The sequence below is a fragment of the Carassius carassius genome, chromosome 6, assembly GCF_963082965.1.
Source record: "Carassius carassius chromosome 6, fCarCar2.1, whole genome shotgun sequence".
Taxonomy (NCBI): Eukaryota; Metazoa; Chordata; class Actinopteri; order Cypriniformes; family Cyprinidae; genus Carassius; species Carassius carassius.
The window spans coordinates 22,366,106-22,392,606 of record NC_081760.1 but is presented as its reverse complement, the minus strand read 5'-3'; the positions used below and the strand labels follow the sequence as shown (position 1 = coordinate 22,392,606).

The following is a 26,501-nucleotide window of genomic DNA, read 5'->3' as shown; positions in this document are numbered from 1 at the left end:
GCTTTCGTTGAGTACTGTACTGTCTTAAAACATGTACGTCAGTCTTTTTTCCTTTTCTTCTTTTTCCAAGGTTAACTCTGGCCCTCAAGCTCTACTTTCCTGCTCCTAATCAAACACATAAGCTAATCAAGGTTTTAAGGATTACTACCACATGATGGCAGAGTTTCCTTCATAATCTAAAGCCCAAAGAGGAACCAACACAGGGTGAGTTTTGGAGAGATTTAGAATTTGTTTAACTACTTGTTTTATAAAGAAATGTCCAAACTCCTGTAATAAAAGAAAGAAATAAAGGTATGACAAATTAACAGTTTAAATATAAACATAAAAGTTGTAAAACATAATGCATCTTGCTGTGTAAAAACATGAGAAGTGTCTGAAATCACACGTGTCATTTAATCAAAATAATATTATTGTTAGCCTATCAGGTTTTAGGGCTCAGGTTTAAGCTGCAGTTATGGCTGAGGGAGAAGATTGATATGTTTGTTAGACAGGAATGTTGATTCAGAAACAAGGTCTTGGCACCAATTACTGTAGGCAAGAAAAATAAAAAAGGGAGTGACAGACTTTGAAATGTTTGATTAATGTTCCCCTTGAGGAAGTTGTTTCATCATCAAAGATTAAAATAACCTTCCCAGCATACTGAAGAGGCAGATTCATTGATAAAATACTGCTGTGTAGGTTCTCTACAGAGCTGCCGTGCCTGACTGAGAGTTATACAGTATATTGATTACAGGCATATTGGTTTCCACATTTTCACGATTGGTTAAGGATCCACCGATTTGAATTGTGTGGAACATCTCTAATCAACTGATTCCCATTCACTGATGGGGAGTTTGAATGCACGTGGTGGACACACACAGACACAGCGGGCTGTGCTGGATGCTGAGTGGACTTATTGATTTATTTTTGTGGAGCCACAATTTTGTCATTGATATTAATCAGTGACACACAAAAGAAAAACGGTGAGATTTCATGCTTGATATTCAAGTCTTTAACTTTAAGGAATCATTCAGAAGAAGGAATTGTTCGACAACTTTTCCAGGAAAGAGAGTGACGATGTTATAGCTTGTTCATCATCAGTGTTATGTCACTGAGTCTGTGCGAGCGTGATGTAAGATACGAGGGTGCTGTCGTTCACACAAATAAAAGATAGACTTTGGAAGATAAAGGGATTTAGATGTGATTAAAGAGAGATAGGTGCACTCTTAGCTCATTTTGATGGTCCCCTTTACAGGATGCTGTGCTTTTTAAAAGGACATACAGTACTAGGAAGCAATGCTGCTTGGGACAAGAAAAAAAGTAAGAGAAATACTTGATATGAAAAGAAGTCTTTTATTAATAATCCTTTAAAAAATAGACCAGTATAATTACTCATCTTAAAAAAAAATTGTTCATGTTGTTTGCGACATTATTTCATATGTGGTTTCAGATATTTTTAATGTTATCTCTCCATTTCTCTTATGCTATATTGAAAGTCTACACAACCGATATTTTCAAGCTTCAAAACATACATAAAGACACGGTAAACATAATCCATATGAATCAAGCATTTTCTATAATGAAATGATTTAAATGTAGGCTTTAAAAACATGATCAGTGCACATACATAGAGCACATCAAATATGTTAAAAGGAAGCTCACACGTACTCGCTTGATGCATGAGAACGAAACTCACTGTTTCTCACACAGCAAACAACCATATTTAATATGTTCTGTGTATGCGCATTCTGAAGATAAACAAAAGTATTATGGCTTTAGAACGACACACGAGTAAGTAAATGACAGAATTTTCACTTTTTAGTGTACTATTCCTTTAAATTTAAGTCTGTTCCAAGTCCTTATAAACAAAGCTATTGTATGGCTTCATTATACCAATTTTATAATACTTTTTTGAAACTTGAAAGCCACAGTCCCCCTTTTATTGTATTTGCATGTAAAGAGTGACCACTACAATTGTTCCTTCATGGGACATAAAGTCAATGAGTAAATAATTAAAATGTTAATTTTAATTCCACATAATTTTTTTTTTTTTTACAGAAACTAGATATTACCCCACCACATAACTAGTTGTACCTAAATAACCCTATAAAAGATGTATCCAAACCAGAGTTTTAACATACTGTATGCACACTCATACACTATCCCCGAATGATTTATGTTCACCCCTTGTAGTTACTGAAACATCTGGATCATGCATTGGATCCCTTAACAAATGTGACAGTGAAACTACTCCCAGGAGATCTGCAGCAGTTCCACTGGAGTTTTACTGAACTACAGCATTTATAGACATTCTGAACTCTATTGGGGTTAGACAACACGTCTCAGGACCTACTCATTGTCGAAATCATACTCTAGATTTAATACTGTCACATGGAATTGATGTTGATAGTGTTGAAATTATGCAGCAAGTGATGATATCTCATTATATATCCTATAGATCATTATTTTGTTTTTTGCAAACTTCATATAGCCAAAATTGTAAATTCTACTTCTTGTTACAAGTATGGTAGAACCATCACTTCTACCACAAAAGACTGCTTTGTTAGTAATCTTCCTGATGTATCCGAATTCCTTAGCATATACAAAACCTCAGAACAACTTGATGATGTAACAAAAACTATGGACTCTCTCTTTTCTAGCATTTTAAATACATTTGCTTCTTTTATGCTTAAGGAAGGTTAAGGAAAACACCATGGTATAATGAGCATACTCGCACCCTAAAGAGAGCAGCCCGGAAAATGGAGAGCAGCTGGAGGAAAACAAAACTAGAGGTATTTCGTATTGCTTGGCGGGAAAGTAACCTATCCTACAAAAAAGCATTAAAAACTGCTAGATCCGATTACTTTTCTTCTCTTTTAGAAGAAAACAAACATAACCCCAGGTATTTGTTCAATACAGGGGCTAAATTAACGAAAAATAAAGCATCAACAAGTGTTGACATTTCGCAACATCACAGCAGTAATGACTTTATGAACTACTTCTAAAATCGATACTATTGGAGATACAATTGTAACCATTCAGCCGTGCACTATAGACCCCCTGAGGAACAGTTCCACTCATTCTCTACTATAGGAGAGGAAGAATTGTATAAACTTGTTAAATCATCTAAACCAACAACATGTATGTTAGACCGTATACCACCTAAGCTCCTAAAAGAGGTGCTTCCAGAAGTCATAGATCCTCTTCTGACTATAATTAATTCATCATTGTCATAAGAATATGTCCCCAAAACCTTCAACCTGGCTGTTATTAAGCCTCTCATAAAAAAAACAACAACTTGATCCCAAAGAACTAGTTAATTATTAACCAATCTCGAATCTCCCTTTTCTGTCCAAGATACTAGAAAAGGTAGTATCCTCACAATTATATTCCTTCTTAGAGCAAAATGGTATCGGTGAGGATTTCCAGTCAGGATTTAGACCATATCATAGTACTAAGACTGCTCTCCTTAGAGTTACAAATTATATGAAAGTTCTGCCAGGAAGACTCAATTACTTCGTCACTAATTACCTTCATCATTATCCAATCACGTCTTTATACTTCTGTATAAAAGATCGTACTTACACATGTTTGAGTTCGCAGATGCCGACATGATAACAACCTCCACCCTCCCCACCACCACCACCAGGATGGTCCTGTCCTTACCTTCCAGGGGGGTTGGCTGTGCCCCTGCCTTCGTCTTCAGGCAGGAAATGCAGGTCCGCTACCCTCGGATTACGAACCATGGACGGGGCCTTCCGCCAAAGAAATTTATAATTATTCTTGCTGAGTCAATAAATGTATGCTTCGTACATTATTTTATCTCCAGAGTCTTTCTGGTAGAACTACTCTTATCATCCGATCATGGGTGTATCTCTGTATTAGTGCTAATGGATCTTGGTTCTGCGTTCGACACTATTGACCACCACATTCTTTTGCATAGACTAGAACACTTTGTTGGCATTAATGGAAATGCATTATTATGGTTTAAATCATACTTATATGACCGCCATCAGTTCGTAGCAGTGAATGAAGAGGTATCATATCGATCACAAGTGCAGTATGGAGTCAAGTCAAGTCACCTTTATTTATATAGCGCTTTAAACAAAATACATTGCGTCAAAGCAACTGAACAACATTCATTTGGAAAACAGTGTGTCAATAATGCAAAATGATAGTTAAAGGCAGTTCATCATTGAATTCAGTGATGTCATCATCTCAGTTCAGTTTAAATAGTGTCTGTGCATTTATTTGCAATCAAGTCAACGATATCGCTGTAGATGAAGTGACCCCAACTAAGCAAGCCAGAGGCAACAGCCGTTAAAGGATTCTTAGGCTGCATTAATTAGGTAAACCGGAACCCGGAACACTTCCCATAACACCTGATGTACTTGCTACATCATTAGAAGAATGGCATCTATGCTAATATTAGTCTGTTTCTCGCTTATTCCGAGGTCACCGTAGCCACCAGATCCAGTCTGTATCCAGATCAGAGGGTCAGTGCAGTCACCCGGATCCAGTACGTATCCAGACCAGATGGTGGATCAGCACCTAGAAAGAACCTCTACTGCCCTGAAAGACAGCGGAGACCAGGGGTCTCATATATCAACCTTGCATACGCACAAAAACTTTGAGTATGCCAGCTTTCACGCTCACGGTCAGATGTACTAACAGTGAAATTAACGCAAGAATGTGCGTTCCTCCAAGCCAATTTCATGACTGGCGTACGTTCATTTCTCATTGTTTTTGTCCGTTGGCGACCCTTACAGGCAATGAAGTGAAGTTGCAAACATTACACAACAAATTGTTCTACAAGTCTATCGCACCACCACCTGTGGGAAGCATTGCAATTAATTTGCAATTTATAAAATAATTGACATATATTGTCACACGGGCCTTGTGGGAATATTATATTAATTATGCAATTAAATAAGAACATATAAAAGCATAACGGTATGCAAATTGATACAACCCTTAGTCTATGGCAATGGCAGCTTTGGCCTTATCAGAGGACGTTGCTAATGGCAGAATCCGACGAGAACGAGTTTTTAGGGACCACATTGATTTTCTGGCCCAGGATGATGACTGGCTTATCAGCCGTTTCAGATTTCCAAGGGCTATCCTCTTGGAGCTCTGTGCTGAGTTGGGGCCAAATCTAGAGAGAGAGAGACAATGAGGAGCCACGCAATACCCGTTCCCTTGCAGGTGCTGACAACACTTGGTTTCCTGGCAACTGGTTCTTTCGAAAGGGAACTGGCAGGCCGCTCAGGAATAAGCCAGTCGTCTGTGAGCCGGGAAATGCCAGCGGTATGGGATGGGATCATCCGCATGTCTACCAGGTATATAAGGTTCCCATATGATGCAGTTGACCAGCCAAACATTAAAATGCAATTTGCAGCGATAGCCGGTTTTCATAATGTTATCGGAGCGATTGACTGCACACACATTGCTATAAAGGCACCATCTGAAGAATTTGCATATGTGAATTGGAAACATTTTCATACAATAAATGTGCAGATAATATGTGATGCACAAATGCGCCTAACAAATATTGTGGCAAGGTGGCCTGGGTCAACCCATGATTCATATATCCTTACAAACAGCATGGTTGGGATGAGGCTCCAAGCTGGCAGGGTGCGTGATGGGTGGCTTCTTGGTAAGTGAGGCATTTAAAGTTATGATTCTATCTAATTGTAGTATATATATATTTTTTGCATGTAATTATTGAATAACCCTTCAGGAGACCGCGGTTATCCAATAAAGACGTGGCTTTTAACCCCCCTCACCAACCCACAAACTGACCAATAGCGCACATACAATGATGCCCATTCTCGCACTTGTTCAGTTGTAGAGCGGGTGATTGGGCAGCAGAAATGTCGGTGACGCTGCCTTGACAGGACTGGGGGGATGCTGTTATACCGCCCTGACAAGGTGTGCCGATTTGCTGTTGTGACTCCAAAACAGCATGCGTCAAGACGCGGCCAGACGGACGGACGTCAGCACTGGGGGGAGCACTGGAAATGCTGGGCACAGTGGGCGCTGGCTGCTCAGGAGGGGCGGACTCTGAGTGCCCCTCCTGAGCAGTGGATTTTTCGGCTGTTGCACCATATGAGTCTAAATAAACAGGCACATGTTAACTGTAATTTAAGTCCGTTTCATTTGTAAGGGGCACACACATTTGCAATAAATGAAATGGATCCGTAAAATCTCTGGTGTACTTTTGGTCCGCTACACTGCATGCATTTGACAATGAAATAGGTACGCTATATGTACCAAAGTAAAAACAAATGAGAAATTGGTTACCTTCGTGGCAGTCCTGTAGTAAATCGGAGTCTCCCACAGCAGCAGATAATACTCCAGAGAGTAAAGTGTCACCCATAATTGAGGAAACTCTCTGCTCAAAGGGTGTAAGTTCATCGACCCCTTTACCACTGCCTGTTTTGCAGACACTTTGTCTGTGCGCAGCAGTTCTTCTTTTAACGTCCACCTTTATATCAGACCATTTCTTTTTAAGGTCATTTACAGTGCGACTTTCAGATCCCACCGCATTGACGGCTTCAGCCAAACTCTCCCACTCATATTTTTTCCTTTTGTTATTAATTCCGGAGGACAAAGTTCCAAATAAAATATTTTTTCTAGTCTCTACCTCCGATAGTAGCACCTCCAATTCACTTTCCGTAAAGTTCCGTTTCTTCCCGCTTGCTTTAGCCATTTTCTTACTGCTATCTTTTGCCAAAGTGGACTCATTACCATATTGATTTAATAAGGGGAGGAGACTGGGTGGGGCGTTGTGCTCGTGCATGTGCGCTCAATTTTACGTTAATTGGGATGTACAAAGAGAATATGCGTGGAATCCTTCATATGCAGAGATTCATACCTCTGTTTTTTTTGTGCATACGCACATTTACAGCTTTGTCTGTATGCAATGTTTTAGTATGAATTCAACGCAAGTCTTTGTACATGAGGCCCCAGGACAACTAGAGCCCCAGATACAGATCCCCTGTAAAGACCTTGTCTCAGAGGACCACCAGGACAAGACCACAGGAAACAGATGATTCTTCTGCACAATCTGACTTTGCTGCAGCCTGGAATTGAACTACTGGTTTCGTCTGGTCAGAGGAGAACTGCCCCCCAACTGAGCCTGGTTTCTCCCAAGGTTTTGTTTCTCCATTCTGTCACCGATGGATTTTCGGTTCCTCCGGTTCCAATTTATTTTGTTTAAAACAATATATAAATAAAGGTGACTTGACTTGAAGGATCAGAAGCTGAACCTGAAATGACCTGCCAAAAACATAACAGTACGAAAAAATCACTTAACAATAAATTTATTTAAATTCAAGGGAAAATCCAATGTTGGGCAGATAAAGTTTTAATAAAAATAAAAACTAATTTAAAAAAATATATATTTGTATATATATATTATAATAATACTATTTTATTTTCAGGATCAGGATGGAGCAAGAGAGCAGTCATGCATTGCAAGCATGTAAAATCATTCATAGGATCGTGTTAGATGGGGGTTTCCCCAGCTGGGATGCTGCACTGCTGAAATAGAATTGTGTAACCCAGTTTTGGTGATGGATATAACTCTGCATCAAGCTGAGGGTCCAATTCCTGTCCAGATCTCATTACACTGAGAAAGCAAGACAACGTTACACACACTGAAAAGATTCAGAGATGCACCATCCTGCCAATAACAATCTCAGTGCCTCGGGCAGTGTCTGTTTGGTGGATGATAGCAAATGTGATATTGAAGTTATTCAATAAAACTCAATGTCTGAGTGTGAGAAAGATTTCTCAAATGTTAAAAATGTATGTGTGCGTGTGTTATGTGAGTGTGTGGAGGAGAGTGCTTTCACCCTAGATACAGTATAGTTATTGCTGCAGGCTTTGGTAGTTATATATTGACACCATTCTACCATTCTGCGTGGCCTGCCTGCAGTCTCTGAAAAAGTGGTTATGGATGTTGCCAATTTAATGGAAGCTTATTAGTGTATGAGTGGCTGTGTGCATGTGTGTTTCCCTTTTTATTCTAGAGAGAGTCAGAGACAGCAATATGGGTCTGGAGAGACAATAAAATGTAAACAAGGTTGTAGACATATGACATTAACAATCTTTACTAACATTGTGGAGGTTTTGCTCCCTGACAAGACAATGAAAACAAATAAATACCGTTAACACTAGTGAAACCTTTGAATGATGAATAACTTCTTTGTTGCCCTAGAGACAGTACATATTGACATTTCAGTTGAAGGTGAAAAAGAATGAGATGTAATTAAAGTTGAAGAGGTCAAGAGAAAGATTGTAAACAATGCATATGAACAAGTGTAAAGCTGTGCAATTATTCTGCTCCTCAAGGCCAAGCACATCTGAAGCAATTATTCTTATTGATAGATGCATTCATCCTGCCATTTTCTTGCAGTATTTCGCTAAAAGTTGCACAATCCTCCATTTCCCTTTCATTTTAATAAGATACCAAGCTTTTTTTCAAGTATTTTTTTAATACTCTTTCAACTACATTGGCTTTTTTGTAAAGCTGTGAAATCAATTTCTCTTTGGATTAAATATGGTTTGTTCTGTTCATGCCATGAGCTGAATTTCTTCATTCTTACAATTTTTTCTTTCATCTTTTGATAAAAGATCACCCGCAAGTAACTTGAGTGCAGTACTCTCAATGCTATAATGTGGCCTTGACCGTTCTGTTCCACAATACCTAATCCATTGAGAGACTTAAAAAGACACTGGAATTTTCTCCTTGATGTGGTCTAACATGAAGTCAATCACTGTCAACGGTGGCTTTGAATGAGGAAAATGTTGGGTGAGCCTCTCCTGAAAACTGCTGACAATAGAGCAGCTTTGAAAATGTAACACTGGGTATAGATGCCCTCTATGACTGTTCTTATAACTTTGAAAGCCGAAACATTTTCATATCCACAGCCAATGCCTGAAAACATTCAGAAATTCTGCCTATAGATTCTGCAACACACAGCTGATGTATCGCATAATACTTCACCATACTAGAACATACTTCATTGATCTCAAAGACAGGACGTATTTTAATGAAATATATTTAAAATACATATTTCTAACTTCTGAGTACTTTGTCATTTGTATTTTGCTTGACATAATAATAATAACAATAATTTGTAATTAAATACTTAAAGAGACATTATTTTGTATTTGAAAATAATGTTGTGTCTTAAGAGAACAAAGAAATATGGATCAATATATGAATTGGATAGGGTTAAAGAACAGTTAATAAGTTGTTCAAGTAGGGGAAAGCACTTCTCTTTCTCTTATGCGTGGAGTAGATTTCTCACACTAGTAGGCCTATTTAGAATTTTAAATGAAATGCATTTAATGAGCAAGTAGGCCTATTTGTAATTTCTAACGAAATACTTTTTGATGCTTTTGTGGCCTTCTCTGATTAATCTTCAAAAACACTTTTCATAGTGCCTAGGATATCATATTCTGTTACTTTCAGAATCGTATATAGCATAGTGCCTCAAAAAATTCCTTTTGATAAAGTTGCTAGAGGATCCGTCTGTTTCGAGATCTTACAGGACATTATGGGTTCCATTTAGCAAATTCCTAAAATTTCCTTTTTTACAGACAACAATTATTTGACAATCCTAGTCAATGCGTGGAAATGCGCGCATGCATTCATAAAACACACACACACAGAGAAAGAGAGAGAGAGAGAGAGAGAGAGAGAGAGAGGCGGGGATCGACGGCGCAAGCGAGAAAAGGAAAATCCGTCTTTTACAATAAGTATCCAGTTCAGTCTCTGTGTCATTCTGAAGCTGTTTATACGGACACATTTGGCTCGGCAATCTCTAGTGCTGAAGTAACGGTTTTAGAGGCAGATCGAGCGGAAACGAGATGTTTTTGTATAAGAATTAGAAGTGGATTTTGGATAGCCGAAGTCTTGGGCGTATCTCCACTTTTGTTCATTTATTTAGTGTCGAACTGAAAACAGCCGAGGCTGAGCGCATCTGATCCTCCTGGAGCGCTCGGCGCTGATGAGGGCTCTGTCGGCGTGATCCGTGCGCGATGGCCGCTTCGGGCGGACAGAAGAGTGAGAAGTTAGATGAAGCTCAGGCTCTAGCGAGGAGGTGCGCAGGGAGACCGGACTTTCTGCCCTGTGATGGACTATCCATCTGCGCCACGCACAGTCACGGGAAGTGTTTCAAGCTGCACTGGTGCTGTCATCTGGGCTGGTGCCACTGTAAGTACTGTTTCTCCAGCAGCGGGGAGACCTGGATGGATAAGATCTGTTTCACAGAATAAATAGTATCGAAATGCCTCGAGACACAAAGAGGATTTTATTAATGGGTCTCTTCACAGTTCACTTGAGGCTACTGTGAGGTTATGTGAGGAAAATGTATGTGTAAAAGACAAATTTTCAAGAGTTCTTTGGTTTATTTGGTCTAGTAGCTCTGTATCGTCAAATGTTCTAAATGTTATAATTATTTAACCATGATAACATCTAACACTAATTCACTAGTAGTCATTTACAGTATGTGTAGGATACTGTTGCAGCAGGAACACATGGTTTTAAAATATAGCCTTCCTTAAAAAGTAGGTTACAGTGCTTTGAAATGACAGTAATCCAAATGCAAACATATATGCCAATATGTTTCACTAATCAGGCATTAATTACCCTGTAGAATCTGATAGATATGTAGTCAATTTTTTCTTTTTCTTATCTCATATTCTCAGAGTAATGGACAATCTTGCGTTTGTATCACTTATGAAATATTAAACGAGTTGATAAATGATGCATATACATCTTAGAAATGACGTCGTGAATGTAGGCCTACTTATGCTCGTCTAAGCAATATTTAAAAATCGATTAAATTACTATAGACAGATAACGGTGATCAGATGTACCTTATACAACCGGTGGAGGGAGCTGTCTCTCTCTCTCTTTTTTTCGTATAGGTCTTTATATTCTCATATGAAGCGATAGCTTAATAAATAGCAAATTTCAGCTGGTTGATTTATATAGTCTCCATGTGTTAACTATCCTATAGATCAGCTCTATCCTGCTAAATGTGGACTACACAATAGACACTAGAGTATTCTAAACATGAACATTAGCTGCCTTGAAAAATATGCAGAATTCTTTCACAAAACCTGTCCCTGACAAACCAAACCAAACCAAACAAAGAAATCTAAATGAAGAAGTAATTAACATTATATAACCCAAGGATCATTAACCTAAGCAATATGCAATTGTTTAACTATAAATTATTTCACTGTTTACATTATAAAGAATTAGCAATTCCATTAATTACATTTATCGATATTAAGTCATTTATAGCTCATTTTGTTTTTATAAGTAGTGCGAGGTCTAAAATTGTTTAATGTGTGTACTGTGTGAATATTTCATTCAAAAATATTTTTAAGTATAAATTGACCTTTACATTGACTCTAAATTGAGTCTGATGTGTGTTTTGAGACATTCTTGAAGCCATATTTCTCTTTTACGAGAAATTGTCACATGGTTATGTTTGTCTCTAGTGTTAAAACTCTTAGTTCATTTATTAAATAACATAATAAAGTAAGCCATCAGCTTTAATTAGACATAAGCTGAATGGAAAAATTCAGTAGGGCCAACATTTCTGAGAATTATCCACTACTATCTAACACAAAAGCAGACTCAGAGGGACTTTATAGCTGAAGTGAAACTTGCTAAGGTACTAGAAGTGAGTTAGTCTAACATGTCCATATGAATGTGCATAGAGGAAGTCAACAGATGAATAAAGATGAGCGCTAAGATGTCTTTATAAGGTGGCAATAAGATCAGCCCATTTCTGGTGTCAGGGGTGTCTGATAAAAATGGCAGGCTTTGTGAGGCTAACAAAATGTCATGTGACTGTGAAGGAGGGAGTAAATTCCTTAGATTCCTGAGACCTCTGTGAAATAATCATCCCCAAATGTGTGTGGACAGTACTACGAGGTCGCTAGGTTTTTGTTCGTTTCGATATGCAGTTGCTTCAGGACGGTACTTCTGCCAACAGACTGTCTGATTCTTAAGTCATGTTTCCTGTTTAAGATTAGAGCAGCATCAGTATGACAAATTATGAAAGAGATGTTCTGGGAAGCCACTATGCAGATTGGAGCACTATGCAAAACCATTCTTGGCTAAACTGTGTCTTTGAGAAAACCGCCATAGCTTGACTTCAGAACTCAAACACTGGGAGCAGAACAGTTAAACTTCTGTTGTACCTGACTTTGTTTTTTAGTTCACATCTCAGCTGTGTACATCCCTTCAGGAAACAGTGGCTTGGATTTCTTAAACAAACCCAACAATTTCTATATTTTTATGACTGACAAGTTGAAAAATAAATTAATCAGGATATGACAGAAAGTTCACATAGCTCTGTCAGAGGTCAAGCGCTAGTCTGGGCTTGGTGCTATGTTAAATGTCAGCACAATTTATTCCTAGCATTAAGGTCTTAGCTTTGACTTGATTTTTTAAAGTTCAACATTTCACTTTTTTTAGAAAAAAAAAATCGATAGTGGTCATTTCACACAATAATAAAATGACAAAGTACAACATCAAACTCACCCATTATATAAAATTAAATTGAGAATGTTCTGAATTCATTAAATTGAGAATTCTGAATTCACTTCCTGAATTTAAATTGATGTACAAACAGGATGCAGAATTCCAATTTGAAATAAAGGAAATAAAATTAACTGTGTTTGAAACTGAAAGAAATTAACATGCTGGGAAAATGCCAGAAAGTGTCAATTTTAATAATATAATGAATAATATATTTGATTTTTCACTGAATTACACACACTCACTTTTTTTTTTCTTTCTGAAAATAATTTTTAATTCCAGAATTAATTTTATTTCCTGAAAATCTGTGTTTCCAGGACATTTTATGCACTGTATTGCAAAATTAAAATGTGTAGTTTAGAGAAATATATAGAAAAATATTTCCATTCAGAAAAATGTAGGCTATTATACAGGACACAAATAGGCAACTAAGTCTAAATTAATGCTGTTATTATTTATATTTTGTGTCCCATTGCTGTCATTCTAATTAGGTTCCAATTCAACTTCTTGTACTAGTAGGTTGTGACCACTTCAGGAATTCATTATTACATTAGTGACAAAGCCATGTGTACCCAGACACAACAACATACTGTAACTGTAAAGTTCATTTGTTACAATAATTAAGCCATTATCTGTTCTCATTAAAGGGAGGATGTTAATGTTTGCAACACTATGAGCATTATGTAAACATGCTAAATATTAATTTGATACTTTGTGCGATGCAGCACAGGCTCTCAGGCAGAAACAGTGCTGGTGAAAATGGAATGACAAGGTTAGTCTTGGGAGCTTGACTGACATTTGCTCCACTTGTGAGTTGAATTGCTAGAGTTGTATCTTCTTTTATGACCCGGAAAAGATAATACCATTATTATACAGCGATTCTTTATGTGTGCTGTCAGGCTTGTTTGTATAAATGAGGAATACAGTACAATTAGTGGATCATTATGCCAAAAATAATACCTAAACATCTGTTATTACCATTTCCCACTTATTACTTTGCTATGTTTTAAATAAAAAAGTTCAGGAGAAATATATTTTATGTTGTAGACACACACACACACACACACACACACAAACTGATCCCAAGATACCGTACAAGACCATTGTCTTTTAGTCTCACACTGTACAGTATAAAGCCCAGAGGCAGTTAGAAATGTGTTTATACATACTTGTAGGAGTGAATAACTGAATACAGATTGGATGTATCCTTTGAGTTTTATCTTTTCAGAGGAGTTCTTTTTCAGACCCTTGGGAATTCTGATGTTTTCTACTCTCATATTCCACTTTTTCTGTCTTTTATTTGTCTTTGCTGTTTGGTTGCATGTAAACACAGCAGGCATTGTTTTTGTTTACCTCCCTAAAGGTTAGCAGAAAGATATGCCGTTTGGGGACTTCAAAACATAGAGGATGCTTTTAAGAGTTCACTAAATATGCTGTGTGCAGTTAGATTTTTAGTACTTATTTCCGATTTTTTTTTTTTTTTTTTTGCATCCTCAAGATGTCTCTTAGATCTAAAATGAACTACATCCCTCAAAAAAGCCAAAACTAGGGATTGTCCCTGACTAAGGATTTTCATAGTTGAATCGGAATTTTTCGAATCTTGCTGATATTCGACTGCGAATCGTGTGTTTTGGGGGGTGGCAAAATACATCACCAGAGTCAAGTCAGACATTCGACAGTCATGATTACATTAACAGGGAAAATGTGTAATGGACGCCTTGCAGATACAAACAGGGTAAATAATGTTTTACATTTTGATTAAAAGATACATTAAACGTAAGCGAAACCCTAAAGATTCAACAGTGCACTCATTATAACGTTATGTATATGAACATGTATAGTAGTTATTAATCTTCTGCATTTCTGCATTTCATTTATATCATATAAAACACGCTTCGTTATTTATAAAACATAACGCCCAGAATGCATGAACGTGTCTGTGAGGCTCCCAATTACCTCCCTTTGTGAACGTGTTCTTCACGCAACATCGTGCAACTAAATTCACAGTGTTTTATTATAATATTGTTACTATTATTGTGTTATTTGAATGATAGTCCCAGTCCCAGTTATTAAAGGGGTCATATGACGTTGTTAAAAATAAAACTTATTTGGTGTAATTAAATATGTTTATGTGGTTTAAGGTTAAAAAAACACATTATTTTCCATACAATGTATATTATTGTTTCTCCTCTATGCCCGGCCTTTCTGAAAAGCAAGGTGTATGCTGTTTGACCAGCTATCCAGTGCTTTGTGATTGGACGAATACCTCAAGCATGTGACATTTTGTAAATGTTACACCCCTTTCTATACTGTGATGCTGTCTCCCGGCACGATAAAACAAAACCAATAAAACCCATTACAAACGAGGCATTTGTCACATCTAGTGGGGACATAATTACTGATTATAATGACTAATACTGTCTTTTAACGCGTTGTGTTGCGTTGCATTGTGTATTGCGCTGCGTATTGCACTGCATAAACTCAAAACCATGTCTGCATTTGTGATCGGAGAAACAACAAACAACAAGCGCTACTTTGCACTCAAAAAATTAGTTTGAATAGTCAGTGGCAAATTTTTTAAATATAAAAAACATACTTACAGACTGTGAGTCAAAGGCACCAGACTGTCCTTGCAAAGTTGGAACTGCACCACTTTATAGATACAATCTTTGTGCCACAGACGTATTGTAGGCTACTGGTTCAAGGAACAGTCCTCATCCTCCATAAAGGTGCACACATCTGTATATTTGGGTTGAACTGTTCTGGAACAGTGTTGTAAATACAACTTAACCACTGATTTCTAGTTGTGTCTTCTTTTGGAAGACCAAAAAAATAGTTTCGCTTTCACAATGAAACACACAGCTTCTCCACAACATGGCAGCGGCAGCAACAGTGTGAATATTTGGGCGGTGTTTTGCAAATCTTCCCACATCGTGAAATAGAAATGTAGGGGCGGGTTAGAACGAGCCATTTTAGGAGGGCGTGGTTGACTCTTTAAACGATTATAAAGAATATTTCTTTGGATTTGCGACTTTAGTCTTTGCAACTTTACCGATCTTCTTTATGCACCAAGAGCTCCAAAGAAAAAGAAAAAATGTAAATCGCATCATATGACCCCTTTAAAATTCTGCATTGTTTGACCACAAAGCTGTGCTTGAACACACCGCTCAGACTACAGCCGACCGTAAACTAACACGTGTTCTGCACCTGCGTGAGAGGACTGTCTACTGTATATCAGCAGCTATCAATAGTATATAGTCATCATTCAAAAGGGGAAACGGAAACAATGTTAAACAAGATATACGGAGTTATACGAAAGCAAATAAAGCAGCGCTTGCTTACCATTTTGAATATCAATTATGTTGACAACTTTCTTCATTTTATGCAGCTCATATTTGAAAATATTTGCATATTGGAATGCTTGGGTAAGATCACTTGACATCAGAACAGCCTTCTCTCTGTTTCGCCTGCATTTACTTGCTCGTTTTCATCACTTGCGCTTTAATTCTCAGGCATTGGCTCGTTCACTAACCTGAAGATCCAGTTAGATTTCTCACTCTTGGCCCTAAACTAATTCAACATGTTGCATTGGGCAAACTGCAGCCGATGTGAACCGACGTGGAACACAGCAGAATAACTAGCCCGACAGATGCTTACCGACGGCCAACCATCATCTTGGTGTGTCCCAGCCTTTAAATGATCACCAGGGGCCGCAGGGTCATCTGTCTGTACCAGAGTTAGCCAATGGGATTTAGAGAAACAATAATAATAATTGTGATGATGGTCGCGAGTCTGAATCAAACAAACTTTAAATAAATATTATTCATAAAAAATATAAACCAGATGGATAGTGTTCTCCTCAGTAAACAGCACTCTAAAACTGTAAATACGCGCACAGCGTGATATGATGCTCAGTCTGTTCTTGAAGCCAGTCTTGACTGCCAAGGAAACATATCAGAGACACAGAAACTGAGAGGGAGAGAGTCAGACTAAGAGTAAATGTTCTACCTGAGATGAACCGAGATCGATGTGTCAACATGGCATTGCCTGTCTAATCCTGATGAATGATTCACACTAAGGGATTTTCAAGTCCTTCATCATCAGTCTTCATCCAAGCCCACCTTCACATTTCTCTGAGACCAGTCCAATGTGTAATTAGAAATGAGCAGGACAGAGAGATTGTAGGAATGTAGAGCTCAACTCCTCTCATCTGTGACTTCACTTTTCTAATCAGAGTTCTCTCCTAACCTTTTATCAAGACATGCATCTCACAAAGTCTGAGTGGGAAACAACCTCACGGTTCTTGAGATTCTATTTTAAGGATGCAACAAAAAATGAACTCCTCCATATTACTGGCAGCCACTCACCATTTATGTGAAGTATATGATCAGAAGAGAGAAAGCACATATAAAAGCCCAAAGCACATATAAAAATACAATAAAATATAGTACTCAAATTCAACTAATACTGTAGACAGACCAAGTCCAAGTCATTGGTTTGTAATTAAAATGGACTTCTCAATTCTCAAGAGCAATGTATACTGTAGAAGTTGCTGGTTTGTAGATTGACATTTTATTTAGAGCTAGGTTATAGTCATACGTAATTGTGATTAGGACAATATAACATTTAAAGTATTCTAAATGCAAATTCATAATTACTCAAAACTGTGATTCGATTCAAGTTTAAAGTCTCAAGCTCTAATTTCTGGTCGCTAAGGTTTCAAGTGTTTAAAACTGTGTTTAAAACTGTTCCAGTCAGCAGAGATTTGAAATGTCCTCATATGGACCTTAAAAGTAGTCATAACAGGCCACCAGTGAGTTTTCATGAGAAAATCTTTGTTGTATAGACAAAATCAGCTAAAAAAAACTGCTAAATCAGCAAAGTAATTGGGTCATTCTGCACATGACAGATATAACTGACCATGTGTCATTGACCGTATAATACAGTATATTATAGGCCAAGTACAAATCAATAACCATGTGACGGGTTAGCAGTCCATGCTAAGTGCTAGGAGGGGAGCACTACCTAATTGAAAGCTTACCCACCCACACCATTTACAGCAAAACAGAAAGCTTCAGAGCTGCTGTTTCCAGTCTGTTTTTGATGAAATGATGAAAGCTAATGAAACTGGAAACCACTTTTAGACATGCGGGGCATATAAATAAATGGCATTTGAGTGATCAAGCAAGTATTGCAGTGAGTTTTATCAGTGAAGAATCACTTAAACGGTTCGCTTTTCATTATTTATAGTCTTTTTCAAGGAGCTTTCAACAGATTTGATAATATATATATATATATATATATATATATATATATATATATATATATATATATTTCATCCTTATAAAACTGGAAATCACAAGAAGTAACACATTTCTGTATTCATTGGCAAACTTCAAACTGTAAACATCTTCACAATTTTGCATTGCTCTTTAATGATGTTAATAATAATTAACCCATACGAAAAAGTAATTATGTACATACAATTTCCATGTAAGTCAAATATTTTCATATGAAGTAAAAACATATATGAAAGCTGTTAGAAATTGGAACATAAATAAATATATGTATATATATATACCATACAAATGTGCATGTTTATGTATAATACATTTTTGGACAAATATGTGTGCACATACGTATATAAGTAAATTATATAAGTAAATCTGAAAGAAGTGTATTTAAAACATTTATCACAAAACATATATACAAATAAAGATACATACACAGAATATATTTTTTGACATATGTTATTGCTACATATAATAGCATATAAAAATCATCATACAGATATTATACATACATATTTTACTATGGAGAGTTTATTTATGTTATAAACTTATATATACCTAGGGAATGTATGTACAGTTTGAGAAAACTATATATGGCCTTACAAGTAACATTCTTGATAAAGGACAATAAATGTCATTTGGGAACTCATGGGAACGTTAAGGTCAGCAGCACAATTACTTTACTAATGATTAAACACAGGGACGTGCACAGACATTTTGAGGGGCAGGGGCTCAAGTGAAATAAAGGGGCACTTATTTTTATTTTTATTTTTTAAACAAAAAAGTATATATATATATATATATATATATATATATATATATATATATATATATATATATATATATATATATATATATATATATATATATATATATATATATTAACGCAACTCTGACTTCCTTTTAAAAAAATAATTTAAAAAGTTAATTAATTTTATCTTCCTCAAACTCACGCAATTGTTTCATTTTCAAAAGATGTCTACGAAATAATCAGTTCACAGAAACCATGGTCTCCTTAGTATTCACTAGGTTTATAGAGCAGCAAAGGAAACCATTCCACAATGTGCATGTTTTGAAAACATTTTCTATGCTACTAGTTTCAAGTATATTTGAAGAGTTCAGATGCAAAAGCCTCTAAGTGTCATCTGAAATTTTCTTATGCGCTTTTTTTTTCAAGCTCGTATTTAAGTTCAGTAATTTAACTTAAATGACAATTAATAGGTAATTTTCATTGCCAGTAATGTGAAATAAGTGAACATAAACATACAAGCTTGATAAAAATGATCATTATTGAATGAAATTTCAGATGGCACTTAGAGGATTTTTCATCTGAACTCTTCATATTTAGAATAACCTAAATAACTGCATCAAACAGAGGGGCGTGTTTTACTAATAATTTGTTTATTTTTGCACAAGGCACTACATCATTTTAATTATTTTGGTGTTATCAGAATACATAACACTTTAAAATTAAACTTACCAAAATAATTGAGTAAAAATTCAATAAAAGCCAATGTCATGCATGTATTTGTGGTGGTATGGAATACTATTTTATAAAGGTTTCGAGGAAATAAAAAAAGTTAAATTACTTAAATAGTTAATTTATAAATATTGTTATTTTTAAAGTTTAATGTTAACTTATTTCTACTCAGTTTTATTTATTAATGTACCAGATGCAGTTACTCAGATTTACTAAATTTTTTAGAGTGTATCCTCCATCTGTTTGCATCTGTAGATTTCTTCTAAATTCACCAATTTAGATTTCTAAATTTCAGGGGGAAAGACTCTTGATGTAAGTCAATAACTGGGGACGTTCTGTATGCAAATTAGGCGTCATCTAGTTAAAATGCGCACATTTGCATCTAATTGACAGGGAAATGCAGGTAAATAGGATAAACAAAATAACTAAAGCATATCACCTGGTGGTGATATATGCTTATTTTATTAACTTATTTTATTACATGGCTTGGTTGAATTCCAATGTAGAATGCTGTCTGTTATAACAAACAGACCGCTGTGCAGAGTATAACAGACCGTTGCCATGAAAAACAGAGCGTTGCTATGGACTCACAGGATTCTAACCGTAGAGACGGAGCGGACTATTTTCTTTAGCGGAAGCAATACAATCGGGTTTAACAATCGGGGGAGAGGGAGCGCTTCAGAACTCCTGACCTGCTATTTAGATACTATATTTCAATAAATATATTTGTTTGACAGAGAAGCTGTGTGCAAACAGAAATATATATTATTTTTCAAAAAAAAAAAAAAAAAAAAGCATCCCAGAAAAAAGGGCACTTTCTCTCCAGGAATAAAAAGGGCAGGTGCTCAAGCCCCCTTTTATGTCTATGTGTGCACGTGCCTGATTAAACACTAATTATGTTTTATTTGAGTCTCTTCTGTTAATTAGCATTACACACATCAACACATCTACATCAGATAACATATACTCTGTCTGAAGGATAGTGATGGATATAAACACACTTTTATAGGCAGTATGAATGTTTTTGTTCCGAATTATGTCTTTACTTTTGTGAAGCTTAATCTAATAAGACAGACATGACAGTAACAGTTAGAGTGGCAGAAGAATACTTGTTCTTGACAGGATGTTGATGTGATTATTAAGAGGGATAGTTTTTCTTAGTGGCTAAGAGTTTCTGTACAAGCCTCAATGCATCTATCATTTGACATTTCACACATGACTGCAAACACTTGTTATTTCAGATCCATTGCAATGTGGAGGCAACTGTTATGTAGATACATTCATCCTTCTTTCAAATTCTTTAGCTTGGCAGAAGAAAAAGTGAAAGTGGCATGGTCACAAAAATGGTCAGTAACTATACTGAATAGTGGGCTTAGAGGTTATTGGCTCTTGTTCTTATATATATATATATATATATATATATATATATATATATATATATATATATATATATATATATATATATATGTTTAGCATTTTTACCTTTATCATAGAGGACAGTAGGTACTTGACAGAGTGCAATGTGGAAGAGAAAGAGAAGGAAAGGATCGGAAAGTACCACAAGCCATTTACCTGATACAATGAGCCACACACATTTTAATGTATATTCCATACAACCCCTTACAGTTTTTGTTCCCATAATTTAGAAATTTCATATACTGCACATACTTCTAAAGCAGACCCAGGATTGAGAGTCTTGAAAGAAGTTGCACAGTCAAGGACAAAGATAATGAGAAAGTAAGTGTTTATCTAATTTCAGAAAGTGAGAAAGAGAAGCGTTTGTCTGTCTGGAGAAGTAGAAACTGAAAGTGATGCTGGTAATTATGGTTCATTGTCAGTAACTGCCACAGTTGAATGACATTTATCAATGCTGTTGGAAATTTAAGGTGCTTTCCCTAAGGGGTTGAGATAAATAGTAAATCTACAAGGTGGAAAATCAGCTGGATAGAGCAGATAAAAGTGTGCTATTCTACATTAAAAAAAAGTGTTTCGGAGCAGATATCTGTGATACCAGACTTCTTTTTGTCATCTAGAGATTCGGATTAGATAGAAATGATTCTTTCTCCAACCTCACAGCCAGCTGGGCCTCAGAATGTTCCCTAACAAGGAATCTATTCTATCTTTGTAGGGAATTCTGCCTTTGAGATACTAGACATCAAACTCAAACTATTCACTCTACGGGGGAAATGCAGTGGAATTGCTTTTAGATGAGACTGCACTCAGTGATGCTAAAATAACTACTGTACTGTGATGAGCATGTTTAGTTTTATTTCTGAAACTATATATATATATATATATATATATATATATATATATATATATAGTATATAGTATATAGTATATAGTATAGTATATATTGGGGAGCATAAATAAATTAAAAAAAGTCCAGGTGGTAAACCTTTCCTGATATCATAATAAAGATTAAAAACTGATTCTTAAAAAAAAAGTAGTTTGAAATTTTTTTTATTTTTGTGACGAGTGGGGCGGGGCCAAGAACCGTGGGAACGGGGCGGGGCCGAGAGCCGTGGGAACGGGGCGAGGCCGGTGGAGTGATTGAGAAATGAGCGACACCTGCTCGACCCACCGGTCTCGAGTCCCACGGAGGAGATGGAAGGATATAAAACAGGAGCGACGACAGTGAAGGATGAGAGAGGACCAGGCCTGGGCTTTAGTTGTGTTTGGTTTTTGTTTATGCACGGTAGTCGTCCGCGAGGAGCTGCCACGCTGTTTTGTCTTTATTTTATTATTAAAGTATTGTTTGATTGTCCGACGGTTCCCGCCTCCTTCTTCCCGTGAATATGAAGTTTGAACAGCGTTACAATTTTTATTTCCTGTTTTTAGAGACTATAATTTCTGCTTCCTTATTCATATTGGAAAAATGTGCAGAAAATGTACATTGTATTTTAAAATATATATTTTTGCATAGCTGTATTTCCTTATAAAGTACCGTAAATGTCTGCTTTCTGACCACTAAAGTTGAGAATATGCCACGTTGTTTCCATGCTGCGTAAGATTGCTGGATGTGAAATAATTATTTCTGTCCTATGAGAAAGAGTAACTTTTTCAAATTAGTAACCTGTGTTGTACTGTGCAAGTATCTAGCAACTTTTAAATCAAGTCAAGTCAATTCAGGTTGAGCTTTATTGTCATTCCACTACCCTCGCGGGATCAGGGTGCTACATAAATACAGACATACAACAATGAGGTAAAACAGTACAAACTTATACACAACTAACCTTCTGACAGATTTTGACTATAAATATAAAATATATACCGTATTTTCCGGACTATAAGTCGCACTTTTTTTCATAGTTTGGCTGGTCCTGCGACTTATAGTCAGGTGTGACTTATTTATCAAAATTAATTTGAGATGAACCGAGAGAAATGAAACAAGAGAAAACATACCGTCTCAAGCCCTCTCGTGGTTGTAGACAGCAATGTTTTCTCTCGGTTCTTGGTTCTAAACAAATGCGACTTATAGTCTAGTGCGACTTATATATGTTTTTTTCCTCGTCATGACATATTTTTGGACGGATGCGACTTATACTCAGGTGCGGCTTATAGTCCAAAAAATACGGTAATGTATATGTTTACCTATACAAACACTAAAAAATACAAACTATACGAATGCTTCACTTAAATACTGTGCCTAAACCCAACTAACCTACTGACAGATTTTGACTATAAATGTACTATATATAAATGTTTACCAGTACATAAACTAAAAGAATACAAACTATACGAATGCTTCACATAATGCTCTACATGTGCAAAGAGAAACATTGCATGTCAAGCAGCTGGCTGGGGAACAGTGCAAGATGATTTGTAGTGCATGAACATCTAAAAATACACATATTACTAAGTCTTTTGTGGGATTATGTACACACAGCAGTGTGTGTGGAAATTGGAAGTTCACTTACCATATAAATAGAGTAAGGAGAGATGGCTGAGGATGATGGCACATTATTTGCAGATCCTGAGCATCAATGACAAACATCTAATCTTGTAAAATGGCAGTAAATACTGCTGCTTATATAGTATAGAGTCCTTGTGATTGCAAAACTCAAAGGTGAAAGTGAAAGTAATATGAGAGCGCGCATTCAAAAGTGGTTTCCATAGCAGCGGCTCCCTGATGCCTGCAATTTATATACAGTAGCCCGTAATTATCCAATGATATAATTGCGAGAAAAAACATAACATTTTTTTCCGTATTACACTTCATTTCCTTTCCAAACACGGAACTGGGGTGCGGCAGACTGTGGGAGAGGGGATGGGGGGAAGGAATCACAATGTCTGCTCAACATCGTGATGTCTGTCAGCCATCGGTGATGGATGATGGCATCATCTAACGGCCCAACCCTAGTGGTGAGAATGGATGGAGGGAGACATGCTCTTTTAGACAGTGAAGAAAGTGTAGGCGCTGGTGTGCCTTATTGGAGAGGGACATGGTGTTGGTGGTTCAGGTGAAATCCTCTGTGATGTGCACCCCCAGGAATTTAGTGCTGCTGACTCTCTCCACAGTCGAGCTGTCAATGGTCATTTTGGGATGGTCAGTGAGGAGTTTCTCCTGAAGTCCATCACAGCCTCCATTGTCTTCCCCACATTGAGGGACAGGTTTTTAGTGCCACAACATTCGGCCAGCTTTGCCACTAACTCTTTGGAGTGCATTTCTTTGCTGTTGCTGATGAGACCTACCACTGTTGTGTAATCCACGAACTTGATGATGTGGTTGTAGCTGAACTTGTCAGTGTAGTCGTGGGTCAGCAGCATGAAGGGCAGCAGGCTGAGCACACAGCCTTGTGGGGCACCTGTGATTGGATTGGAGTCAGTGCTATGGGACGGTAGTCGTTTACACAGGACACAGGTGATTTATTTGGTACCTGTATGATTGTTGTGAATTTGAGATGTGGGGATGACAGCCTGGCTCAGCGAGGTGTTAAAGATATCTGTCAGGACCTAACTTGCTTGGGTTAATCCTAGATATGGTCTTCCTTACAAAGGCTGTAGACAGACAGAGTGTCTGGTAGTTGGGATGTATGGGCAGTTTTTGTGCAGGTGTGTCATTCTGCCTTTCAAACTGTGAATAAAAGTGGTTGAGTGCATTCGGGAGGGATGTGTCATTATCACAGGCCTGTGGTGGGGGCTTGTAGTCAGTGATGGTCTGAATGGCCTGCCACAGGCTCTGTGTGTCTCTACTGTCTGTAAAGTGATTGTTGATTTTTTGATTGTTGAACATCTATCACAGCTATCACTAGTACAGCAGACAAATCACTAACAGCTCAAGCTCAAGACTATATCAACTGTCCAATGGGATTTGAATTTAAGTTTTCAGCAAGAAAATATTTACTTTTGCTCAACCTCACTTTTTTGGCATGTATCTTTTAGAAAGTTCTCTCACATTCAGTTGGTGATACCAGTGTCTCCTGCTGCTCAGAAAGAATTGTTTTGGGGCATTTATTGTATTCGTTACACATGCATGTGCTTGAGCAAAAGGTAAAATCTGCTATTTTTCTTTTTGCAGGTAAATATGTCTACCAACCCATGACCAGTGTATGCCAACTTCCCAGCACGCCGGTTCCAGTTGCCCCCTCAGGTCACACTCTCACCATGAACCTGTCCGTTTCCTTGACTGAGCGCTTTCTCAGGACAGCCCCCAAGTTCAAGGCTCCACCCTGCCCAGAGTCGCCTGAGTTTTGTATCATCTCTGACCTCTTTGTGGATGATTACATGGTAAAACGTATCAATGGTAAGATGTGTTATGTGCAAAGGCCGCCTCCACCTACACCAAATTCTACACACCAACCCCAAACACCGGCACCTCAACCTGCCCCCCAACGTACTAACAAGCACACACGGCAGGTGTGCCCGACTATTAAGCACAGCCAACCAAACGAGAAGATCTCAGGCCCTAAAATGGACCACTGCTCCTCTCCCTCCAGCTCAGAAGACTCTGGAATCAATGCATTGGGTCTGCACTACATGGAATCATGCGATGAGGACTTCTTTGTGGATGATGATGATGAGGAAGAAGAGGATGATGAGCTGAGTACCGATGGAGACTCCAGTACTGGTAGCTTCTGGGACCAGGATGAGTGCACTTTACTGTCACCATCCAAATCAATGGTTGAGATCATTGAGAAGATTGAGACAACGGTTTGAAGTGCCTGTCAGTAAATACCACAGTTGGAATTCCTCAGTCTCGGAAATACTTCCCTACACTATCCTACCAGCAGGTGCATGTGTTTAGTGAGCCAGTGCAAGCACACACTCCTTGTTATGGCAGCGCCATCCGAGGTTGTCCCAGAAGAACCCTCGAGAGATGAGTCATGGCAACTCTCTCCAGTACTTACTACAACTCTCATTTTCCCTTTAGTCCCTTATGCATGATAAGACTAATGTAGGTTACACGCAAGTAAATGCGCTGACAAATACATATTGTGAGAACTTCGACCAAATGGGACTCAAAAGATGAATATTTCATGGATGAACAGATTTAAGACAGTCAAACTCAAAAATATGACGCTATGTCTCTCCTTAGAGGGATCAACTACACTCTGTCCAATGCATAGAAATGGAAGAGGGCATGGCTGATGCAATATAGAGAGATCTAGACTAAGATGGTCTGTGTGTGTTAGAAGGATGAAGAGAACGCTACAAAGATAGAAGGAGAAAGAGTTAGGGACAGAGAGAATCTTTCAACATCCTACTGTTAGAGAATCAGTCAGAACAGTGGCTAAATCATGCATGAGCTCAGAGGATGGTAATGAAACTGCGATAAAAAAAAGATTGAGGCTCGTGCTTGAGGGAATACCCCTTTTCTTAAACTCTCTCACATGCAGAGATTCCTTGGAGGCAGTCAAGTGTTCATTACCAGACATTTCTTGTCTGGCACCACTGTGGGGTGGATCAGTCCTCCCATCGTCATAGTCTTCAGAGTTTGTGGCTTCTTTAAGAGTGGAAAACAACTTTTTGACAATCAGTTATAGAAAAGGAAGGTTTAAGCTAAATTCTGCAAATAATATTAGAATAAAATTGCTTTGCTCGTACCCCAAGAATCCCATTGTGGTCTATGTTCCATTCTGTCAAGCACACATTGACAAAGCCAGAGGATTGCTTAGTGGCCATTCACACAATATGTGTTTTTGTTTCCATCTAATTTGTTTCCCTATTTTTTTAT

The 26,501-nt window shown here is 37.4% G+C and overlaps 1 protein-coding gene across 1 annotated transcript; it reads left to right on the top strand.

The window, feature by feature from the left end:
* The first annotated feature begins 9,685 nt into the window (after positions 1 to 9,685).
* Positions 9,686 to 25,978, top strand: LOC132141921 (UPF0524 protein C3orf70 homolog A-like). The gene is made up of 2 exons (XM_059551571.1): positions 9,686 to 10,207; positions 24,846 to 25,978. The coding sequence occupies exons 1-2, from the start codon at positions 10,033 to 10,035 to the stop codon at positions 25,481 to 25,483; spliced, it is 813 nt and encodes a 270-aa protein (XP_059407554.1). The 5' UTR covers positions 9,686 to 10,032; the 3' UTR covers positions 25,484 to 25,978.
* Positions 25,979 to 26,501: the final 523 nt, after the last annotated feature.

Coding starts and splice junctions, on each gene's coding strand:
- LOC132141921 (XM_059551571.1), top strand. CDS start 10,033: ATGGCCGCTTCGGGCGGACAGAAGAGTGAGAAGTTAGATGAAGCTCAG. Junction 10,208..24,845: donor TCATCTGGGCTGGTGCCACT/GTAAGTACTGTT, acceptor TTCTTTTTGCAG/GTAAATATGTCTACCAACCC.